At 42.2% G+C, this 21,262-nt stretch overlaps 1 protein-coding gene across 1 annotated transcript in view; it reads right to left on the bottom strand.

Annotated features, from left to right (window-relative positions):
• Nucleotides 1-21,262, bottom strand: part of LOC121946024 (neuroendocrine convertase 1-like) — a 204,329-nt gene that overhangs the window by 25,808 nt on the left and 157,259 nt on the right. Inside the window, exons 14-16 of the mRNA XM_042490429.1 lie at nt 7,437-7,547; nt 7,009-7,102; nt 2,561-2,746 (exon numbers count right to left, since the gene is read on the bottom strand). Of these exons, the coding sequence (XP_042346363.1) occupies nt 2,561-2,746; nt 7,009-7,102; nt 7,437-7,547 (391 nt within the window). The remainder of the gene's footprint in view (nt 1-2,560; nt 2,747-7,008; nt 7,103-7,436; nt 7,548-21,262) is intronic.

Raw genomic sequence — 21,262 nt, 5'->3', positions numbered from 1 at the left:
TCATCATAGATATTGACGATTATATATTATTATTTTCAAGTTTTACAGTTAATCATATCAATGCTGGAAAAGGCATATTCTACATTTTGCAATACTGCCTGCAATATTGTCTCTGATCAACAGTACTGAGTTAAGCTGAAGCACCACAGATGGCGGAGCGAGCACAGAGCAGATATGAGAAGAGAAAGAGAGAGAGAGAGTGTATTTCCAGCCCCGTGGTCTCGTCTCCTTCACAGCACTGGAAGGTCAGACGAGCCTCGAGCCATAACACTCGCTCCCTTTTCACTTCAGTCCCGCTTTTATTCCTGCAGCACCAGAGCGCTCTTTGACAATTGTCATCATGACGAATCAATATAGACTCTCCACAGACCCCCCCCCCCCCCACCACCACCACCACCACCTCCAACCCCCTCCACTGCTGTCCTTGAGTTTTTAAACACTGATCCAGCAGATAGTCCAGTTAAAGTCTCTTCCCAGGCCCTCCATTTTATAGTTTACCCTTCACTCTCTGTTGTCCCTCCTTCTGCCTTTTCTATTAGTCCTGTGTGTCCTCTGTCTCTCTTGTCTCGTCCCCGGTTTATGTGTCATTTCAAGCTTTAAAGCAATGAAGGAACCACGATATGTGAACTTGGTGTACTTGGGCAGGTGACATAAATAGTCCTTGTACTTATGTCAATGGGACAATTTGTAGACTTAAAAGTTGGGTAAAACATGATATTTGATCGTCGCTATTTGTCATAACAGTTTAGAGACAAAGATTTTAATGTATATGTTTCTGTTTTAGTGTGTATGTTCTCTCTCTGCTCCTCCTTGCGTTGACTTCAAGCATTGTAACACGTCTTGTTCTGAGCGCCCTGTAATTGTGATTGTGTGCACATGTTTCTCTCCAATCTGTGGTAAAGTTGACAACCAACACAAAACGAATCAGTGTGCGTGCGTGTGCTGATTAGTGGTGTGCTAAGGCATGCAGCACGCAAGACGCAAGCGTTAATTCGTGTTGCGAGCGTCGCGGTGACTTGTCTCGGCCCTCCGGTAATGAGCAGCGCCGTCGTTATGTGGCTCAGCTTCACGGTGTTTCCTCCCCGTCTCTGCGACATACTGGGCCCTGGTAATTGGTCACAGAGGGGACAGTAAATCTGCGCGAGGACGTGGGAGAGACACAGAGACAGAGAGAAAGTGTGTGTGTATAAGTGCATGTTTGTGTGTGTGCAGGAAGAGGTAGGTGATAGAGGACAGGGGGTGGGTGTCTTTCATCTTCACAGCTTTTTCTCTGTAAACCTCCAACTGTTTACAAGGACTGATGCCTATTTGTGCAAGCACGCAAACACACACACACACAGACCCCCCCACCCCGCTACTGCTACCACCCACACACATATACAGTAAATGACCTCAGCGCGCTACTGTCTGTGAGTATGGATTCTAATCAGACGTCGGCAGTATTGTGTCTGTCAAACCCGGCCAAGGTTACTTAACCTTCCAGTCTTAATTTCCCTTCCATTTTAGCTCCTTCCTCCATATCAAACATCAGCACATCTATGAGAGAAAAAAGGAAAAGAAGAGCGCAGGGAGGAAAATGAAGATTGCCATGCTTGGCTGAAACTCGGAGATGAAAGTAGAGGATGATTCACATTGCTGTGGCAAAATGAACTGAACCGAGCTGAGCTATGCTGGGCTGGGCTATTTTTAAACTTCTATACGCGGCAGCTACTGGAAGGGGACAATGTGAAGCGGAGCAATTCATTTCTATATCATGAGAGAGGGTATGCGAAAAAAAGGGTTTTCAGGAAAGCATGTGAAAATTAGTATATAAAGCTTTGCCAAGAAGATTTCTGGTGCATTTTGTGACTTAGTTAAGCTAGTATGGCTTGAGAGATGAGGGATAATTGTAAAAACAAAAGTATAAATTCTTCACAGGATTCAAAGTCATATCAAAAGATTGAGATAGGCTAATGAAATTGGCCATCTCAAACTGAATAAAATATTTTTCTATAATTTCTGCTTTTCGTGGAGCTCAGAGTAGCCACAAAGTGTAAAACAGAGATTAGCTAAAAAAACAAAATTAAGCAGACAAAGAATCTAAAGCCATGCTAGCAGCCCCGGGACGCTGTTTGCACAGTCATAAGGATTGGGATCACTTGATTTAATAAATTGAAAACATTAAAAAACCCATGTAGCTTGGCACCACATTTAAGCATTATACATTTAGAGGTAGTTAAATGTTAATGTGAAAACGATTTTTCTTTTAATATATATTCTCTGTTGGCTTTCCTGACACACAGCTGGCTAGATGCATTAACATGCTGAAACATCTCACTCACTACCTAAGCTCTGGTCTCCGTTACTTAGCTAGCCTTGGCTACTCTGTACACCACCCGTGTGTTGTGTGAGCTAACTTATGTGGCCACTCGTTCAGCTATTACCACTGGCAATGCTGTTCCAGTGGTGGGATAGCATTCCCAGGTAGCCCTAGGTGCTGCTGGTGTGGCAGAAAGTGAAAAACTTCAAATAAAAAGCCGCACAGCTGATGATCAGCAGTTGAAGTAACTTCCTCTCTCACCTTGAGGGTCCAGAGGCCTCGTGGTTGCTCCCCCCAGCAGTGCACCGTCATCAGGGTCCAGTTTTTCAGGCCAGCAGTGGAGTCATCGTTGGGCCGTGTGTCCAACAGCAGTGATACAGTGCCGGCTGGAGACTCCAGACTTATGGAGAGGTCACCGCGACACACAGAGCTGATGCTCACTCTCACCTGGTGAGAGACAGGTGGCAGGAAATAGACCAGAAGGGAGGTGTGAACAATGAGATTGATGGAGGGATACAGAAATATGGAAAACAAGAGACAGGAAGTGGGTGGACATAGACAGATAAATATGTAAACATGGTATCGCCAGCCTTCTCATCTGTACCTCTGTATGACACCATGTGGCTGTTTACTGAATGTGAGGGGACTACCTGAAAAAAAAATTGATTTTTATTTTTAAAGACACTTTTTACCTTACCTTTTTACTTTACCTTAAGTCTATTTTGTATTGCACAAACTGAAATTGCTTATATTCAATACACCTAATGGAAACACGTACATTTTGCAAAAAAAAATGTATTTATTGCAAAACAGATTTACAAGATTACACTTGCATGAAGTGGAATTTCAGGAAATTTGAAAAAGACATATTGCGCAAAACTGCAATGGAGACAAGTAGTAATGGTAGGAACTGGATTCCTCAGGCATGACGCAGCAGGCACTACACAATATGTTATCGCATCACATAACTCTTCAAAAGCTGACTGGATCATCTGGAAGTTTTGATTCCACAAATCCTCTGAGAAATCGTGGACTATCACCTCTCAGAAAACCCTCATAGATGGCCGCTCCCACAGATCAGGGGCTTGCCTTTTCATTATCACTCAAATAACACACCTACGTCGCCTTGAAAATAATGACAGCTAGTGCGATGGCTGCAATACCAATAAACCTGCTAATGTTTTGAACATCCGTCGCCATCTTGGAATGTTATCACAAGAGAAGTTGCATAACATCACTCAGTGGAAACGCAGATTTCACAATTGTGTTTTATTGACATTTCAAAAAAGTTTCGCACAAATCTATATTGGAAACCCACCTAGTGAGATGATAAAACTGAAATTACTCTCATGTCTGTACAATAAAGATGAAGCTAGAGCCAGCAAGCAGTTAGTTTAGCTTAGCATAGAGACTGATAACAGCTGAAAAAAATAGCCTGGCTCTGTTAATTAGCCTAGCTGTTAGGTCTGGTTCATTTAATCCATATGAAAAAACTCAACTTTTTGCTGGCAGTAACTTTATATTTCCATTGTTTAGCAACCTTATGGTGACAACAAGACTCAAGGAAGTTACTGCATTTGGCCAAGAATTTGTACTAAACATACAGCCCCATAAATTTAGACAATGTTGTTTTTACATTTTGGTCTTTGTACGATTTAGATAAAAAAGATATCATATGTTAATTAATGACATTTGGAGGTACTGCTATCCAGATGTTTCTGCGTTCAGAGAGAAAAAGAGATACAGGTTTGCTGCTTTCCCAAACTTGTCATTGTGTTAAACTATGCTTTCTTCATATTAAGCATATAGACATGAGAGTGGCATCAATCTTCATCTCAGGCTCTGCAAAACGCAAATATGTATGTTTTCTAAGATGCTGAACAATTCCTTCATGTGAAGCACTGAGTCTTTGGACTAATCAGTACTCATTAAAAACTGTGTTCCAGTAATTATCATTTGTATTTTAGGTCATACATGTGACTCACGGACGATTAAGTCGATGATTAGTTTAAATCCAAATCCAGTCCGTAAAGTCTGAAATACTATGTAGAAAAGATGGACAAACCACTGATCTGTCCGTTGCCCTCCAAAGATGAAGACAAAGACAGGTCTGGAGCAGACGGAAAAGACACACTGACAAAGATGGCCAAGGGGAATATTAGCTAAATGATTTAAAGAAGCACACCTACCCCCCCACCCCCATGATTCCCACCCAGTAAACACTCTCCCTGTCCCTGTTCATCACAAGCAGCACATCTGGTGTGACAATGGCACATCGCAGAGAGAGCCGCCAAGCTGCAAAAAGACTGACAGCCCGCTCCTGTTTACAGCGTGTTACCACGGCAACACGTCCATCAATCACACCTCGCAGCGATGGCCTGACCCACGCTTTCTGCCAGGGAGCAGAGCCGCAAAGATGAAGCCTTTTCAATTTACATGCTGACACACTCCCGCTCTCTCTCTCTCTCTCTCTCTCTCTCCTCGCTATTTCACAAGTACACACAACACACTCACAAACAGATAACTCGCACAAACTCAAATGTGCACATACGCAGACACACACAGTACGTATGCCTGCTGACACAGTCAAACATAAACACATTTGCATGTATGTGCCTGTACTCAAGAAAAACAGTTTTGCCATTTTCTGCAAATCACACAGCCAACACATTACACATTCCAGTGTGATCCTGTTTTAACTCTTCTACTCTCCGATTGATCACATGACAGAAACTCCGAAAACAATTTGTACGAAAAAAGATTTTTCGGTTGTGGACAGAGGTTTTCAGTTCACTTTGTCTGGATTTATGTTTATATTTATGTAAAGGACGTAAGAGGTGATTTACTGATGGACTCTTATATGTAACATAAGTAGCACAAGAACATCTTTAAGACCTTTAAATATGAACCTGATGCCAGTTATTTTAACTTGGCATAAAGACTGGGAACTCTGTGAAATCACAACCAGGAGAAGTTGGGGTGTAACAGGGGTTATGTGCAGGACTATTTGGTACAGATTAAACAAACAATATGTCAATCAGTGCCTCCAGGATGTTGTGATCACAAGAATTAACTCAAATTCAGCCAGTCGCTGTAATTTCTGCATGACCTTACATTTTTGTCCAATCATTGCAACTTTACAGTACGTTTGACTATCATAGTAGAGCTGCACACAGCCTATTGATTCACTCAGCCCTTTTTTTACCCACTTTCTCTCTCTGTCTCTCTGTTTACAATAAGACTGCAACTGCATGAGTGTGAGCGCCATACCTGTCACTCAGTCACAAATACAGCAACAGGGCTAACTGTTAGCATCAGATGGCTAATGTTACACACCAATAATTAATGGCTATAACAACAGATTTGAGTCATTTTTGTGTCAGTTTGAAAGTCTTGGAACCATTTAACGGCTTGGTATCCAATGTTAGCTGCTGTGTTAGCTAATGCTAACCAGGCAGAGAAAGCAGGAGGAGAGAAGCTCACGGAGATCGTCCGTCAGCACTATGTCAGATGGCAGAAACAGCTGATCATCTGCGATCAGTTGTTGCTGCCTCCCCACCCTGGAAAATATATTCTAAATCTGTGGGAAACACCAAATGCTAAAAATAGGCTTTAAATATGAATTGAATAATTTTGCCTGCCCCTGCAATTTTTTAGGGGGACAAGAAGCCTAACACAGCACAATTTTTTAAAAATAAAATAAAATTTAAAAAAGCTGCTATGAAATCAGGTTTTTTAGGATGCAACAATTCCAAAATCAACACACAAAAATCTGGAGGGAGTGACTGAGCTTTAGAGGTGCTGGCAGATGGATTTTGGAGAGCCAGGCTAGCTGTTTCCCCTGTTTCCAGTTGAAGCTAAACTAACCAACTGCTGGCCATAACGCAACAATCTTTATATCTCTCTGACAGAGAGTATTAGTTGTGGTGGTTGCTGCTTTTGGAGTGCTTGTGTGGCTGTTTTGTGTGCATGCTTGGCATTTATTGTTATGTGTCTTCTGTGTTGCAGGCGCTGGGCGTGGCTTTCAGGGTACTGGAGCCTAGAGCACTCTTCTCGCCTGCACCTCATCAGCAATCACCTCCCTCACTGCATTTTAGCTTCAGCCTCACCCGACTTCAGCGTCAGATTGTTTCCACTCCTACCGTGGTACATCGACCGTCTCTCTAATGAGATTTTCTCTTGTAATTTTTGCGATTCTTGTTGTCTCTAGTTCTCAAGCTCATTGTGTTTTTTGTGCCTTCCTGTTTCCAGTGCCTACCATCTCCGAGCTCAAGTGCCTTGCCGCCCAGCCCTCGCCTTCATGCCCAGCCACTCGCCTCCACCCCATCCTCAGATCCTCACCACTCTCTGCTTCACCAACCTCACCATTACCATTCTCCTACCACCTTGGAGATCCCCAGCTCCCATTCCCCGACCGCCATTCCTCACCCCCTCCTCCACATCTTCATTAAAGCCCTTTGTTTGTGCACCTCAAACCTGTCTGTGTCCGCTTTTGGGTCCACACGCACACACGGTGTATACACACCGTAACATTAGTCTTCCCATCTAACTCCCAATAATAAGATTGTTTACCCCAAACTTATTCTTTCTCCAATACTTTAAGATCATCTTTAAGTAGTTTTTCCCCTTTATTTTCATATACAGGTTTTTGCTAAAAGATTTTCGAGCAATATACTGCCATCTGAGTGTGTGTTAAAATGTCAGCTGACCTGAACGTGCTCCAGAGAGTTGATCTCATCAGTCGCCCCATGGCAGGCCTCTGATTGGATGTTCACACTGACCACACCTCCTGGAGAAAGGATCCTAACCAATAAAACATCATTACATACACCAGTCAGTCACCCAGTCATCTTTTTTACATTCTTAACAGACACTTACACATATGCATCCTCTCTTACATACAGACACACACAAAGCAGTGACAGTGTAGGTGAAGATAAGATGAAAGATCATTGATTCCTGTTCTGTCAAAGAACCTAAAGTAATGTGATACAACTAAGAGAACCTTGAAAAAAAGAATTTGAGATATAAATGACAATATATAAGTGACAAAAATGAGTGAAAGCATTAAAAATGGAACATTTATAGCCATGGGGGTTACATAAAAATAATATATGTGGGCAATAAAGCTTTTTACCTGCTAGGATGGACTGTGACTTCCTGCGTGCACTTCCTCTGTGGAGCAACAGTGTTGAAGTCCACAGCCCGCTGCACCATCAGACCCGCATCCAGCAATCCAAAACCATACCTGAAACAAGATGGGGACACGCACTCCGTTATATACAGCATGTGTTTGTGTAAACGATAAGGAAAAGCATCCTTATATCCTCACACACATGTGAACTGGAGGCTTTTACGTGGGCAGCTGAATGTGCTGCAAGAGAGGAGTAAGTGCTAATGGCTTCGACATGAGGAGGCAACAAGTCATTGACGAAGAAGATGTTGTCCTCTGACACAATCGCTTCCCCGCTCTGTCCGGGCTGAGGCTGAGGGCTGCTGTTTGTACCGCGCCGTAATTGCCTGGAGGATTGATTCTGAACAATGTGCCATCTCACGGACTGTAATCAAGCCTCATTATTCATTCTTTACCACCCCAATCTGGGTGCTGGAGACACAATGGCCGACCCTTAAGCAGCGTCGCTGCCTCGTGACTGTGTGACCACTGCCTTTCTTACTCTCTCTCCTCCACTTTACAGCTCTTGCTTCGCCATCTCTTTACGTCTCTTTTGAATCATCCGCTCTCATCTTTCCTCTTTGCCCTCTCTTTTTTTCACAGAGCGGGCTGCTATTCAGTGTTCATTTCCTCTCTAAATTCTCCTTCACTCGCCTCCATCAAACCTTCTTGCATCAGAACTCTCCCTCACCACTTCAGTGATGCTGAAATCGCAGTCCTCATAAGTCTCTTCTTAATTCTCCCACAAATCTTTCATTTTCATGCACTTTTTCTCCTTTCACTCTTGTTAAAAATCAGAGTTGTCAGACTGAGTAACAGGGCCGTAACAACCTTCATTCTCCCCAACCCCTCCTCTTGGAAATCCAGAGGGGGTGACAAAGAGCTAATTTCTGCCATTATTACCATACAGACCTTATGCCGTTAATCTGCAATAAGTGAAATTCATTATCCTGATGACGGGGTCTCTAGGAGCAGCAGAGAGAGAGACGGAGACAGGAGAAAGGAGAGAGCTGATCAATAACTCAATCTGCTGCCCTGCATGGGGCTCCATCTCCGCTGTCTCAGACTGTCAGTGTGTCTGAGGAGGAGAGGCAGGAGCTGCAGCCCGCACCGTCCTCGTCCTAACAGCACGCCGCACGATCAATGGACACAATCTAATCAGCCACTATCACCACCAATGACTTTTAGCATGTAGGGCCCGGCATAATAGCATTAGGCAGACGGGAGTGTGGGGTTGAGGTGCGCTGCTGAAGTTCAAGGTCATGCAAGGGGTTTGTGAAAGCTGTGAAGAGTTGCAGCAAAACACAGCTGACAAGTGCTGAATGCAGAAGATGGGACGAGGAAGGAATCGACCAACACAGATCCTAATAAAGAATAAAGAAAGAAAGAAAAGAAATTATTATTTGGTTCTTCAAGTTGCAAATGTGCTTATACCAGATGATTGGAGGTACAAGTGCTTTTATTGAGTAATCAATGTTTCTTAGAAGTCACTGAAAATGAGCTGATTACAAGGAATTGTGATCCTAAATTCTCACTAATACAGATTTAAAGATGCGTTCAAAAACATTTTAGTGTTTCTTCTTAAACTTTATTCTGTTGTAGTAACAAAAACTCAAAGATACTCTCTGACATTTTTCCTTCAGGTTAAGGCAAATTTCAGACTTTTTAAGACTGTTTTAACGCCACTCAGAATGAAATTTAACAGCAATTTTACAATAACCAAAAACATCAAACAAAAACATCGAATACTTTGGGTTAGAAACAATTTTGTCCAAATATTCATTTGACACAAAATATGTCTTTTGGTCAAGTTAAAAAGTTATACAATCTACTTCAAATGTGAAAAAAAACAAAACAAAACTGTCAGTGGTGCATGTGCGAAACAATGAACCTATTATCTTATCAAAAAAGTATCCATTTGGTTTGCCTAAAAAAAGCTTGTTTGTTTTCATTTGATATGACATGGTGTTGTTGGTTCCTCTATCCTGATCTGCATGACATTACATTTAGTAAACTATTTTAAATAATAGATATTACAAATTATTTTAAGAAAAAAAATCATTTTAAGACTTTTGATAGATTTAAAATATTTTAAAACCATTCAAGACCTTACTTTTAGATTAATTAATTTAATGTCTTTTTAGACTTTTTAAGGTTTAGCAGGAACCCTGCTTTGGAATCACTTTGGCTTTGTAAAAGATTTTTTGAAGCATTTAATTTGACCATTTATACTGAAGAGGAACACAATATGTGTTGTGGGTAGAGAGGAGGGTTCCAAATTTAGAATGGTACATGTCTTTAACCACCAGGTCAAAACACCCCAGACTCCCACTGAAAACATCCTTGCATTCAAATAATGTAAGGGGTGCTTTGTTTCAAGTGAGACAATGAAATAGGATTAAGGAAGTCTGGTTTGAGTGACAGATCCAAGAAATAGCATATCAGATACCAGAAAAACTGCACAGCGGTTTATAATACTTAAGACAGGATTTCACAACTCTGAAAAGTTATCATTGTGGCAATGTATAAAGCTTTTATGGTGACACAAATACAAGATTATCGGTGGAAATGCAGAGTTCATGTTGAAAAGTAAACTACCGGGAATGTGTTTGCACGTATTTAGTTGGCCAACATGGTGTCTTGTTGAATTATTAAAATAAAATTTGAGTGTCTTTAGATATATACACCACCATGCACATCTAGTGGGTATAAAAGAATGATTGAGAGGGATCACTTTTGTGTGAGTCTATATATAGTAACAGGCCTACCCTTTATATAGAGGGACACATCTTTTCAACATGGCAGCTTTACCAGCAAACACTACCAGAAAAGGCACTTAGCTTGGCCCCAGCTATGTTATGTATGTAATGGTGACCATAATCGTCATTACATTGAATATATCTGGTTAGGCTAATTAGATCATTAGCTAACAAATCAAATGGAAAATCTGCCGCCTTTTACGTGGATTCTTCAATTATTGTTGATGGTAAGTGTAGTCAGCTGAAGCAATAAAGTCCTCAGTATAGCTGCGTTCTCCTGCTTGCGTAGTCATGCGTACATGTACCAGAATGGCCTCCTATGTTAACCAATTGGGCTTTTCATACAAGCTGCGCCACAGTGTGACTTACGATTTGCAGCAATAGTTTGGGGATCTGGTCTATTTTCTCAGCAAGCTGCAAAAGAACACTGTGATAATCTATAATAAATTATATAATGGATATATAAAATATGATGTAAATGGTCTGATTCTGATAAATGATATATATGCATCCAATGCTTGCCAAACCTTTTGATTTTCCAGCTGTTCTGCTGGAGTTTTATTTCCCAGATTTTCACTCACCTCGTGATGAAATTTCAAAATCAGCCCATCCACTCTATTAATGAGAAATAACCTTTTATCTCTGCTGTTTGTGATTGGGTTTAAATTACATACTAACTCTACAAATTTGTCAGTTTTGTCTACTGAGAGAGAGAAAGAAGAGCAGAGGAGCAGAATCACTTCCTCCTCTCTCTGCTACACTTCTTCCACAGTATATTCTGTGTCAAATTAATACGATTGAATATCCAAGTCAACCAAAACACTGTTAAATGCATTAGCATCCATACAATCTGCACTCATATTTTAGGATGCCATTTCCGCTGGTTGAAATGTAGCCATTTTGCAATATAAGCAAAGAGAACAAGTAAGAGGCATCTAGAGCACGCCCCCATGGCGAGTTAAAATAGGCTGTGGTTCTTCCTTGCCTCCAACAAAATCACTGTCTTGCAAAACGACGACACTGGATGCAGGAAGAACAACAGATTTTGAGTGAGAGGCCAACCTTCAGTTTACAAAATGGATGGGAGAACGACCTGTACATTCTAGGAGTAAATGACCAGAAAATCATTGTTTGCACAAAGGCAAACCTAACCTAAACACCACTCACCACACGCACACATCTCTCTGTGTCGCCACTTTACACTCAAGAAAACGTCCTCTTTCTCTGGTCACCGTGATTGACATTTGCTGTAAAAATGGAGGGTATTTTGATAACAACGGCAGTTTCGCAGAGCCAACAGCAACCACATCACAAACTTGCTGTTACTTAACTTACTGGTGTGAAAATGCAGTGAACGCACAAACATACATGAGGAATTTCGCTGCGGGTGATATTTATTTATCTCATAGCTGCTACACATGCAATGCAATGCCTCTGTTAACTCACTGACCTGAGATCCGTAGTTTTGCTTCCAAGCTGGAAAGCAAACAAAAATCACACTATTAGCAATCCGTTTCCCACACTGATCGTGAGAATGGTTAAGGCAGTTGATAATGCAGCAAATGTTCACCATCCCACTGCGTTTTTAAATTATGTCAGTCTGTTTGGTTTTTTCATATAAAGTTTTACAGTTTGAATTTGGCTCAGTGGGACGTTCAGAGTGACAATAGCATTCATGTGATAAAGGAAAATAGCAGTGCTAACAACAAACATCAGACAAGTTGCTTTGAGCTTTTAATTCTCTACATCTAAGCAGAATAGAAAAGATAATGTAAACTAGGAGCCTTACAGTGTGGAATCTCTTTACTTCTGTCATTGCATCGGGTCTGCTGCAGCCTCTATCAAAGAGTAGCGTGACAGTCAAGAAAACCCACCCCGCAGCAAAATCTGGGAACCAAAATGTCCCCAGAAGCACACTGCACAGCACACTGACTAGCAAAAAAGAATGCCTGGCTTGAAGCAATCTGTTTCGATTGAGCGGCCTCCAACTGATGACTCCAACCTCTGACTTTCAGGGGACAGCCCTACCGAATGAATATAGTTTCCATGTCCTTAAGTCCCACAATGTTTTGTGCTGCTCACTACCACCGACCTCACAATCCTTATCTCTATAATATTTAAGATTAAATATCAAGATTCTTACATGTTTAGGTCTGAGAGTTATTATCTTATCTTGAAACTGACACTTTAAGTACATGTGGCTGCACATTAATGTTACTTACTATATACTTTAGTTTTGTTTCTTGATTTGGCAACTTAAAATGATTTAGCAGAATAAAAACACCAGCAGTAACAATAGATCACCTCAGATATTTCACAGTGTGGGGAAATCTGATACCCTGACTTCTAATAAAACAGAAACTGTTGGTGACCGGGCTCGCCACCCTGCTCCCTTTTAGTGATTAAATATACCCTCCCCACCCCATACCCCTTAGCGAGAACTGTGCTTTAAATCCTACAGCTCCTGCAGATCGATTGGGCTTGCCCCAGCTCCACGGCCATAAACCCACACGGACGTATATCTGATAGAGAAAGCTGCAGGAAGCAGGTTTACCCACGATAGAACATGATGAAAATGACAGATTTTATGTCCCCTGCCATGTCGAAGAAACACCACCGCTGAGCTGAGCCGCACTCCGACCCTTTCAGCCATCTCATCATCAGAAGCAAGACAGACTAACACTTTCAGGGAGAGCCTTGTGATCTCTCCGAACACAAACGTGTGATTTATAGCCGTTGTGGTGTGTGGTTGAGATATTTGAAATAAATGTTTAGGCTTAAAATGTCTTTAAGATGAAACCCACACAATGTAATTCATATCAAGCAATTAGTCAGAAAACACAGTCATCAAATTTTCCAACTTGTTCTTTCTCCACCTCCTGCGTGGTCGGAGAGAGGTTGAGCCAAGCCGACTACAGAGTGACAGCTGATCTTCTGTCCACGCAGCACGAAGCATGTTAAACCCCCGACCCCCCGCCTCCGCACATATCGAATCTGCGGCCCTCGCATTTTCTCCATCCACTTTCGCTCCTCGATGGCGAATGCCCTTGCAAACTCTTACTCCCTCCTTCTTTTTATCCATTAGGATGAAGGCCACTCCCCCCACCTCTCCATGGGGCCTCTTTGTAACTGTCGAGGAACCCTTTTCACTTTTTGTTCTGCGGGCCTTCCCAGGTCCTTTCTCTGTTGATATTCACACCATCTGCCAGCAGCGGAGGAAGGTGCACACAGACCCAACAAGCACTGAGACAGCAAGATCTCCAGGGTCGTGGTGCTCGCTTCGTCTTTGCGCACCATGTTAAAAACACACTTTTAACAACTGGTGTGCTGCAAACCAAAACATATACTTGCAGCTACCCAGGGACCTAGCTTCTGCAGTCTCACCCCTTGTTTGCAGTGGTACGTCCTGCTAAGTCCCCCCCCAATAGAAGTGGCTGTAAAGAATCACTCAAGCCGCACTAAGCAGCTGCCTGTGAGTTAGGTCATTTTCCCAGGAGCCACAGAGTGGGCATTGGCAGGACCTCAAAAAGAGGGGACACCATCTGTTCAGCGCTTGAAAAGGTTGGTGACACCTTCTGTGGTACCAACAACTTCTAATTAAGTGGCCAGGAATGCAGCAGCAGCTCCAGCGCATGATTGGTGGGCTTGCTTTAGTTATCCTGACGACAACACAGCAGACCCCCGGTCGGTTTCACGCACCTCGCCACCACATCTGGCCATTGGCTAATGAAAAACTAACTAAGAGAGAACACAATAAACACTTGAGGGAGGTGACACATGACTGAAGCAGGCAAAAAAACCCCTATATTTACTTTTGTTTTCGATGATTTCTTCCCCTTTTTGTTCCTCTTAATTGAATCTTTATTAGGAGCATTGAAAGCTGCATTAGCCCTATGGTCAATCCCAGCGTGGCTATATCACGATGCACTAATTTCATTAATATCAGGATTTAAATGAAATAACAAATGGACTTAACATTCGTCTGATTTCCATCGCTCTTACAGCCAAATCTGCTGCTCAGAAATGTTACTAATTAGGCTTATTAAGTAATTAAGAAGAGGTCTTAATTATATCTGCGCCAGTGGGACCTGCACGGCTGTAACCATGAAATGCTGCACCGCGCTGCTCAGCTTTGTTGGTTTGCTTGTTATACAATTTCCATTTAAATGTTCTGTGTGTTTTTAAGGAGAGTACAAAAAAAATTGGAATACATTTTTTTGGCTGTATTAGGCAAATATCTGTCTGGCTTAAAATTGCAGAGAGAGGAACACTCAGCAGCCTTCAACAGCGCAGCCTCAAAATGTCAAGCGCATTACCTTGCAAAGAGTTAAAAGTTTAATGAAATATATTGCGGGGAGGAAAATGAGGGGTTTGGCACAGGCACAGACTTAGTCTCAAGAGAATGGGCACTGAGCGGCCCTCTTGGTCTCTATAGCCATCAGTCAAACTAGCAGCCACCCGTCCCCTTCTCTTACACAAGGAGACTTCTCTGGAAGCCACAATGATCTATACCCCATGACCTCACTCTCAGTGTCCAACATATTTTGATTTGTAGCTCGAGTGTTATTCAAACACAAATTCAAAAGAGGATGAAATTCAGCAGAGAGCTTTTGTTGGACGCACACCAAGGTACAGTCCTTTTAGATGTCTCTGCCCTTGTGGGGAAAGAGAGAGAGAGTGAGTGAGAAAGAGAGTGAGAGAGAGACAGAGAGGATTGAGTGTGCGCTGCGCTACAAGCTTGGCATAAGATTCCCTCCCGGGTCCCGAGTGCTTTTCTTTCACTCCGGACAAAGCAAACACTGAACCGGGAGCCTTTGTTTGCCTCTTCAAAGGGACGAGTTTTTGATGCTATATCACTAAATGTGATGGAGCAAACAGAAATGTAATGATCAAAAACAAAGCCTGTTTTTGTGTGTGCTCATTGACAGGTATGACATCTGCTACATGATTTCAGCATGGAGGCCACAGAGTTCAAAAGTGTTGCATTCCAACGGTGATATTAAAGAATATGCCATGTGATCATTCCTTTCAGATCAGTTTGAGGGCATATGACATTTTTGTTTGCACTATGACAAAGACCTCAGTGAGTTTAGATCAAATCCATAAAATAGAAAGCAAATTTGCATAAATTGTCATGTTAGTTATGTTTAGATCTGGAATCGAAAAGCAGAGTTCCCACACAATTTTACCAATTAATTTTCAAAACTTTCCCGTAATATTTTACCTTATTTTCATGATTTTATCTAAGCAATTTAAAATATTTGGGCCTATGCAACAATATAGCCATGTATTAAACATGCACTTCACAGACATTTGCAGAGAAATAAACTTGCATAATTTGCATAATACTTTACTTGCTAGTTAGAGTTGCAGCAGTACGCTGGTTTTAAGGTTTAGCGTGATATGAACGTTATTTAGTTATCACTAAATGGTGATGTGGTTATGTGTGCGGTTGAGTCTTCTGCTTTGCAAATTTCAGAGCAAATTTATGTTGCCAACAACTTGCTGTGAGCTAATCGTGGCGGTAACATAATTTAACTCTGAAGGAGAAAAAAGAAAAGAAAGTTGAGGAGGATGAGTGCGCAGGCTGTGGTGGAACTTTATTTTGAAATTTCTTCTGTTTTTCGACCCCCCTAGTAAAATATAAAAATTGCTACTTGTACATGAATTATGCATTAGTGGATGTTGAGGGGAGCACAGGGTCTCTATAACCCCCCACCCGTCTTGTAGCACAGTAGGGTGGAGTGGGGTGGTTTGTATGTGTGTGTGTGCGTGTGTGTGTGTGCGTGTGTGTGTGTTAGTGTGTGTAGGGGATTGGGTGGAGGGGTGTGCAGGCACCCCTCTGTTTGCCTGCTGCACCTCCCTGCCGGGAGACACGGCACCCCCTGCAGGAGGTGGAGCGCTCCACTTCCCCTGTCCCTCGGGGCGAGTCAGTGTATGTCACACACAAACACACACTCGGCTCATTCAGCCCAGTTTATCTGCTGACCCATCAATCAAATGCACACACACACACACACACACACACACACACACACACACACAAAATTAACATCAACATTTTGCATCTGTGCATACAACTGAAGTATAACAATACTTCAGGCTGGCAAAGGAAAGAAATACATTCGGTTGAGTCAACTTCAGAGTTCCAAGAGAGGAAGTTAATGGGGAATAAGGAGCAGAGCTAAAAACTGAGATGCCATTTGTTTGTCTTAATAAACCCATTATGTCTAAATAACACACACACCCATAAAGAGCCTCCACTTCCTCTCAATTAGCCAACAAGTACCCACACATAGATCCACTCTCCTTTCACAGGAAACAATATCATTACATAGCTACAATAACATTAAATGATAGTGGGATTGTTAGTCTGTGGATGAGCTATATCTGTAATCTCCCTCCATGCACGCTCACACAGATACACACACTTTCTCTCTCGCTTCTAAAACACATGTATATAGACCACAGGCTCAGTCACGGAGTAATTGGCTCAGCAATGAAAAAAGAGGAGGTCTGGATAATTAATTAATCTATCTGGCTGGGGCAGAGACACAAGGCCAGTTTTACAACCCCACCAGGGAGACTGAGGGAGAGAAAAACAGAGAGTGGGAGAGAGGAGGAGTGGGGGTGGGCTGTGGGGCTGTCCATAGACAATCTATGGCCTTCCATGAAATACAAATGGCTTGCAAGAATGCATTGGGTGTGTATATGCTCACATTTAACTTACATAGACATACCAGTCATATTCCACATTCCTTAGATCTGTGCACCCTGATCAGCACACGCAGGCACATAAAACCACAAAACTGCCAAATGCATGCACGCTCTCTGAACTTCACATTCATCTTAACTTAAAAAGCCGACCGACAGAGTTGTGAAGTTATTGATCTTCAGTCAATTCACAGACAAACCAAATTGGAACAATCCCGACTGCTCCCCACATATTTTCTAAACAAGATTACGTTGCTTTATTTACAGTGATAAACGTGGGAAAAATCACAAGACGAGATAAAATTCTGATAAAATCCTTCCCTCTGAAACTTCAGCTCTTTACTTCTTCTTTCTTACAAGGGCACTGACTATTGGATTTTTGGTTTCTTCTCATTTTTTAATGATTGAGGCTGGGTATTGAGCTTTATTTTTTTGGTAGCAGCAATAAATATGTTGAAGCCCATTTTCACTGCAGAAACTTTTTTTCTCCAAAGGCTCAGAAACAATTTTGGGAGCTCAGAAATGTTACCTATGTATAGTCCCTGGTGCCAAATAGTCCTAGCTCTGGGGTTAAGACTTTTGGAAGATCCAAGAATCTTTTCTGGCAGAAGGCATCGCTCAGATCCCTTCCACATCTGCATGTCTCCTGTGTCATTCCCTACATTCATTCAAGTATTAATTACACAACAGTACAAATAAACAAACACTAATACTCTCTGTTATTTCCTCAGGTGTGAAAATTGCTTCTCAAATGCTGCTGTTTTTTAGGTAAAGGAGCTAATTTGCCTAAAATTTACAGTTTTTCATTATACATATTTATTTATGCTGCATCAATGTGCTTCTTGAATGGTCCCGTATTCCAAGTTGGGAAGTTGTTCTTCCGAATTTGGTGTGTTCATGAGCTTTTAAGACGTAATGAAGAAACAGCATGTACGCTAAGGAAGATCCATGTTGCAATTAAAGTATGCTGAAACAGTTAAAAGCTTTAGATAACACAGCGAATATTAATATGCAACATGTGAATTGTTAAAAAAGTTTCTTAACATCCCTCCGTCATGTTTCTACGTAACATGACGTAAATTCAGTATCCACACTACGACCAAAAACTTAAACCAATACGCAGCCCAACTGGTAGCTATAGAAATGAATGTGACTTGACACCATTATATAACAGACCTGATGACAGGTAAGAATCACCTAAAATGCCTCATGGAGCATACAAATATAAATGAGCCTGAACCAAACAAATTTGGAAAGCCTCTGTAAAAGCAATAGAAAATCATATAGTATTGAGAACATACTCCTCTTAAGAGAATCGCGTCAAAATACACTTCTTGGCTTCTTAAAATCCTGGCAGAGGAGTGAGATGAAGAGTGGAAGAGAGGAGTGCTGCTTTTCCAAAATCCCAGACAGTTTGTCTGTCAGACTCAGGAAGGGATCTGGAACTTGAGAGTATTCTTTCCCCCTTTTTTCACCATGAGCTTGTGTTAGTGGTTGTCAGATCTAACAACAGAATGGGAGAACACAAAACACACACACACACACACACACACACACACACACACCCCAGCTGAGGAGGGAAGTGGCAGGTACATCACGTCTATGGTAACAGAACAGCAGATGGAACTGGCAGGCACACACAGCACCTTGTGCTTTGACACAAACTCACACATACTCTTGCATGTGCACACATTCACTTGTTCATACGTTACAAAAACGCACTGACACAAACACGCAAGAACAAGCTGCTTTTACCTGACGGTGACGGGATATTACGCCTGAAAATAAATAAACAGCCATGATCCACACATGTGCTTAAGAAGATGTGAGTTTGACTTTCTCCTGTCAGTGTGCTGAGTGCAGGCCAGCTATAAACGGCTCCTTCCTCAGGAAGAAGGGAGAGGTGTCAGATTGTTGGTCCTGGAAGGTGTTGTCTGTTTCTGACCTGTCTCTCCGGGGCACTGTATGAGCGACGGCGTAGCTACTGGCCCTGATAATCTAAGAGATAAATCATCTTTAGTCACTCTCTAACAGCCTGACAGACAGACAGGCCTAAGTACCTGGGAGGGTGGCAAAGGGACACTTTAAAATCTCCAGTGATGAAGAGTATTGCAGTGAAGAAAACAGTTAGCTGCCCCGAGCTCCCTCCTATCCCCCAGAGTCTCTGGCTGCCATTTTGGCTGCGTCTCAAGGCGCTATTTCGGCTCTATCTCATGTCACCGTCCTGGCTGTCGTTCAATTCTCACGTTGGCTCCCGTTCAGCCTCCATTCTGGCTCCGGTTCAAGCTCTACGGTGGCTGTGTTTTGGGGGCTTCATTGTGGCTCTGTTTCAGCAAAAAAAAAAACCCTCCTCCCCCTCCTCCCCCTTCAGTTTTAGCACCCCAGGTAGCTGGCCTCCTGCCCAGCCTGCTGATCAGTGGGAGATCCAGGCTCAGGCCTTTTGTTTGGGGTGGCATTTTGCCTTTGTTTTCCCATCTCGCCTGTAATCTAAACACCCAAAACATCTCATGCTTGACAAATCGGCCCTGAGACGAGGGAGCAGCGGAAGACAAACGGCTGGAAGCGGTTCAACCCCAGGCAGGACTGATGGTGTCCGACTGGGCCTGACCTCCCAAAGGTTAAAGACACGTTCACTTACAAAGCAATCAATTACCCAGGCTGTGTGGGCGCTTTTAACCAACCTCCCCTCCTGCCTTCCACACAGCCGGCGTTATTGATGAGGGTCCCAGTGTACAGCACACTCCAACCTGGAGTGTGTATTACATTTCACAATTGAAATAAATCTCAGATTCTTGGTGTTACTGCCTACCTGAACCTCTCTCCTGCTTTATATTGTCTCTCCCCCTCCTCCACCTCCTCCTCCTTCCTGCCTCCTTCCCTCCCTCCTCTCTGCAGGTTGTTGTAGCAGGTTTATTCTGGTAGTTTGGGCTCCGTGGGCCCCGGCAGGCCCCTCAGCTGTTCCGCTGGGTTTGTAATTACCATTTCATTAAGAATGACAGTTTCGGGGGTTGAAGCACCATTTCATCCGGGTCTCGTGGGGAAGGAGCTTGCCAAATTTCCAGCGTGAGTGGCAATTATCTCTCTTCGTGTCTGCAATTCACCATTTTGTACTTAGTGGCTTGACAACGGCTAGGAACATTTTGTTGGAGTAATAAGAGGTCTGGGATATTTACACTGTAGCCCACTCAGGCTTAGCTCTGTGAGCAGACTGATATGAGCTATCAGAGGAGATAGAAACAAACTAGAGGAAACACTACAGAGACAAGCACTTCACTACTTCTTCAGCTGGTGTGGAGCCTTTAGAGTTGATTCCAGGTTCAATTTATTTCATCACTAAGGTCATTCTGGGTCGGAGTAACTGCTCATGTAGTTTAGTTTCATTTCGGATTCAATCATGAGTTTGTTTTATTGCACTTTTACTTCCTGTTATGTTTCTCTTTTGGCCAGTAGGCAGAAATGACTCGTAATCTCAGCAGAGCAACTTGGTTCAACCATAAAAGTTAAACCCAAGCATTACAATGTGTTTTTCTGCCATTTAAGGGACATCTTAAATGTGTACTTTAGAACTGTATTAAAATATATATGAATAGATCTGTTCCCAGCAGACTGATGAGAAATCAGTTTAAACTGAGTATGTGATGTACAATAAGTACAGCAGCAGAAACTCAACCACTTTACTGGTAAACATCTTTCATTTTTATGTGAACTGCGTGACCTTCATTCTCTTTGAATGCCAACATTTTTATAATTGCCTTCTTTTGTCTCTTAATGTACATTTGAACACTCGCACATATTCATTTGCATACCAAGGTACGTGCATACACGTGTGTTAAATGGTAGTCTGTCTCATTACAATACTTACATGCCTACATTCGATTAAAAATTTTTTTAGTGGCTTTAGTTGTTCATCCTGGAGTGATCCCCTCCAAAAGCTTCACTACGGTGTTACAGATGTAGGACACAATCTGAAGACTTTGTTCAGTGTAAAAATGCATTTTTAAGTCCGGTCAAAGCTAATAAAAGGCTTCAGCAGTTGGAATTCCCCCTTTTTCCCATAGTAACAGTTTTGGTGACCTGTCATCCTGCAATATTGTGATTCTCTATTTGCACAATATAGTGTGACATTTATCTGTTTTAGGTCTGTTCACTTCCTTTTGATGCTACAGTTATGTTACTTTTGTCTCCAACCTTTAGTGATCACACAGCTTTTTCAGCCTTAAAGTTGGTTGCTTCACTTTCCAAAGTAAGATTTGTACATTTTATTAAAATTATTAAAGGACCCATGTTTAGGATTTAGTGGCATCTAGCAGTGAGTAT

Source organism: Plectropomus leopardus, chromosome 7, assembly GCF_008729295.1.
Source record: "Plectropomus leopardus isolate mb chromosome 7, YSFRI_Pleo_2.0, whole genome shotgun sequence".
NCBI lineage: Eukaryota > Metazoa > Chordata > Actinopteri > Perciformes > Serranidae > Plectropomus > Plectropomus leopardus.
This window is presented reverse-complemented; position numbering and strand designations above follow the sequence as displayed.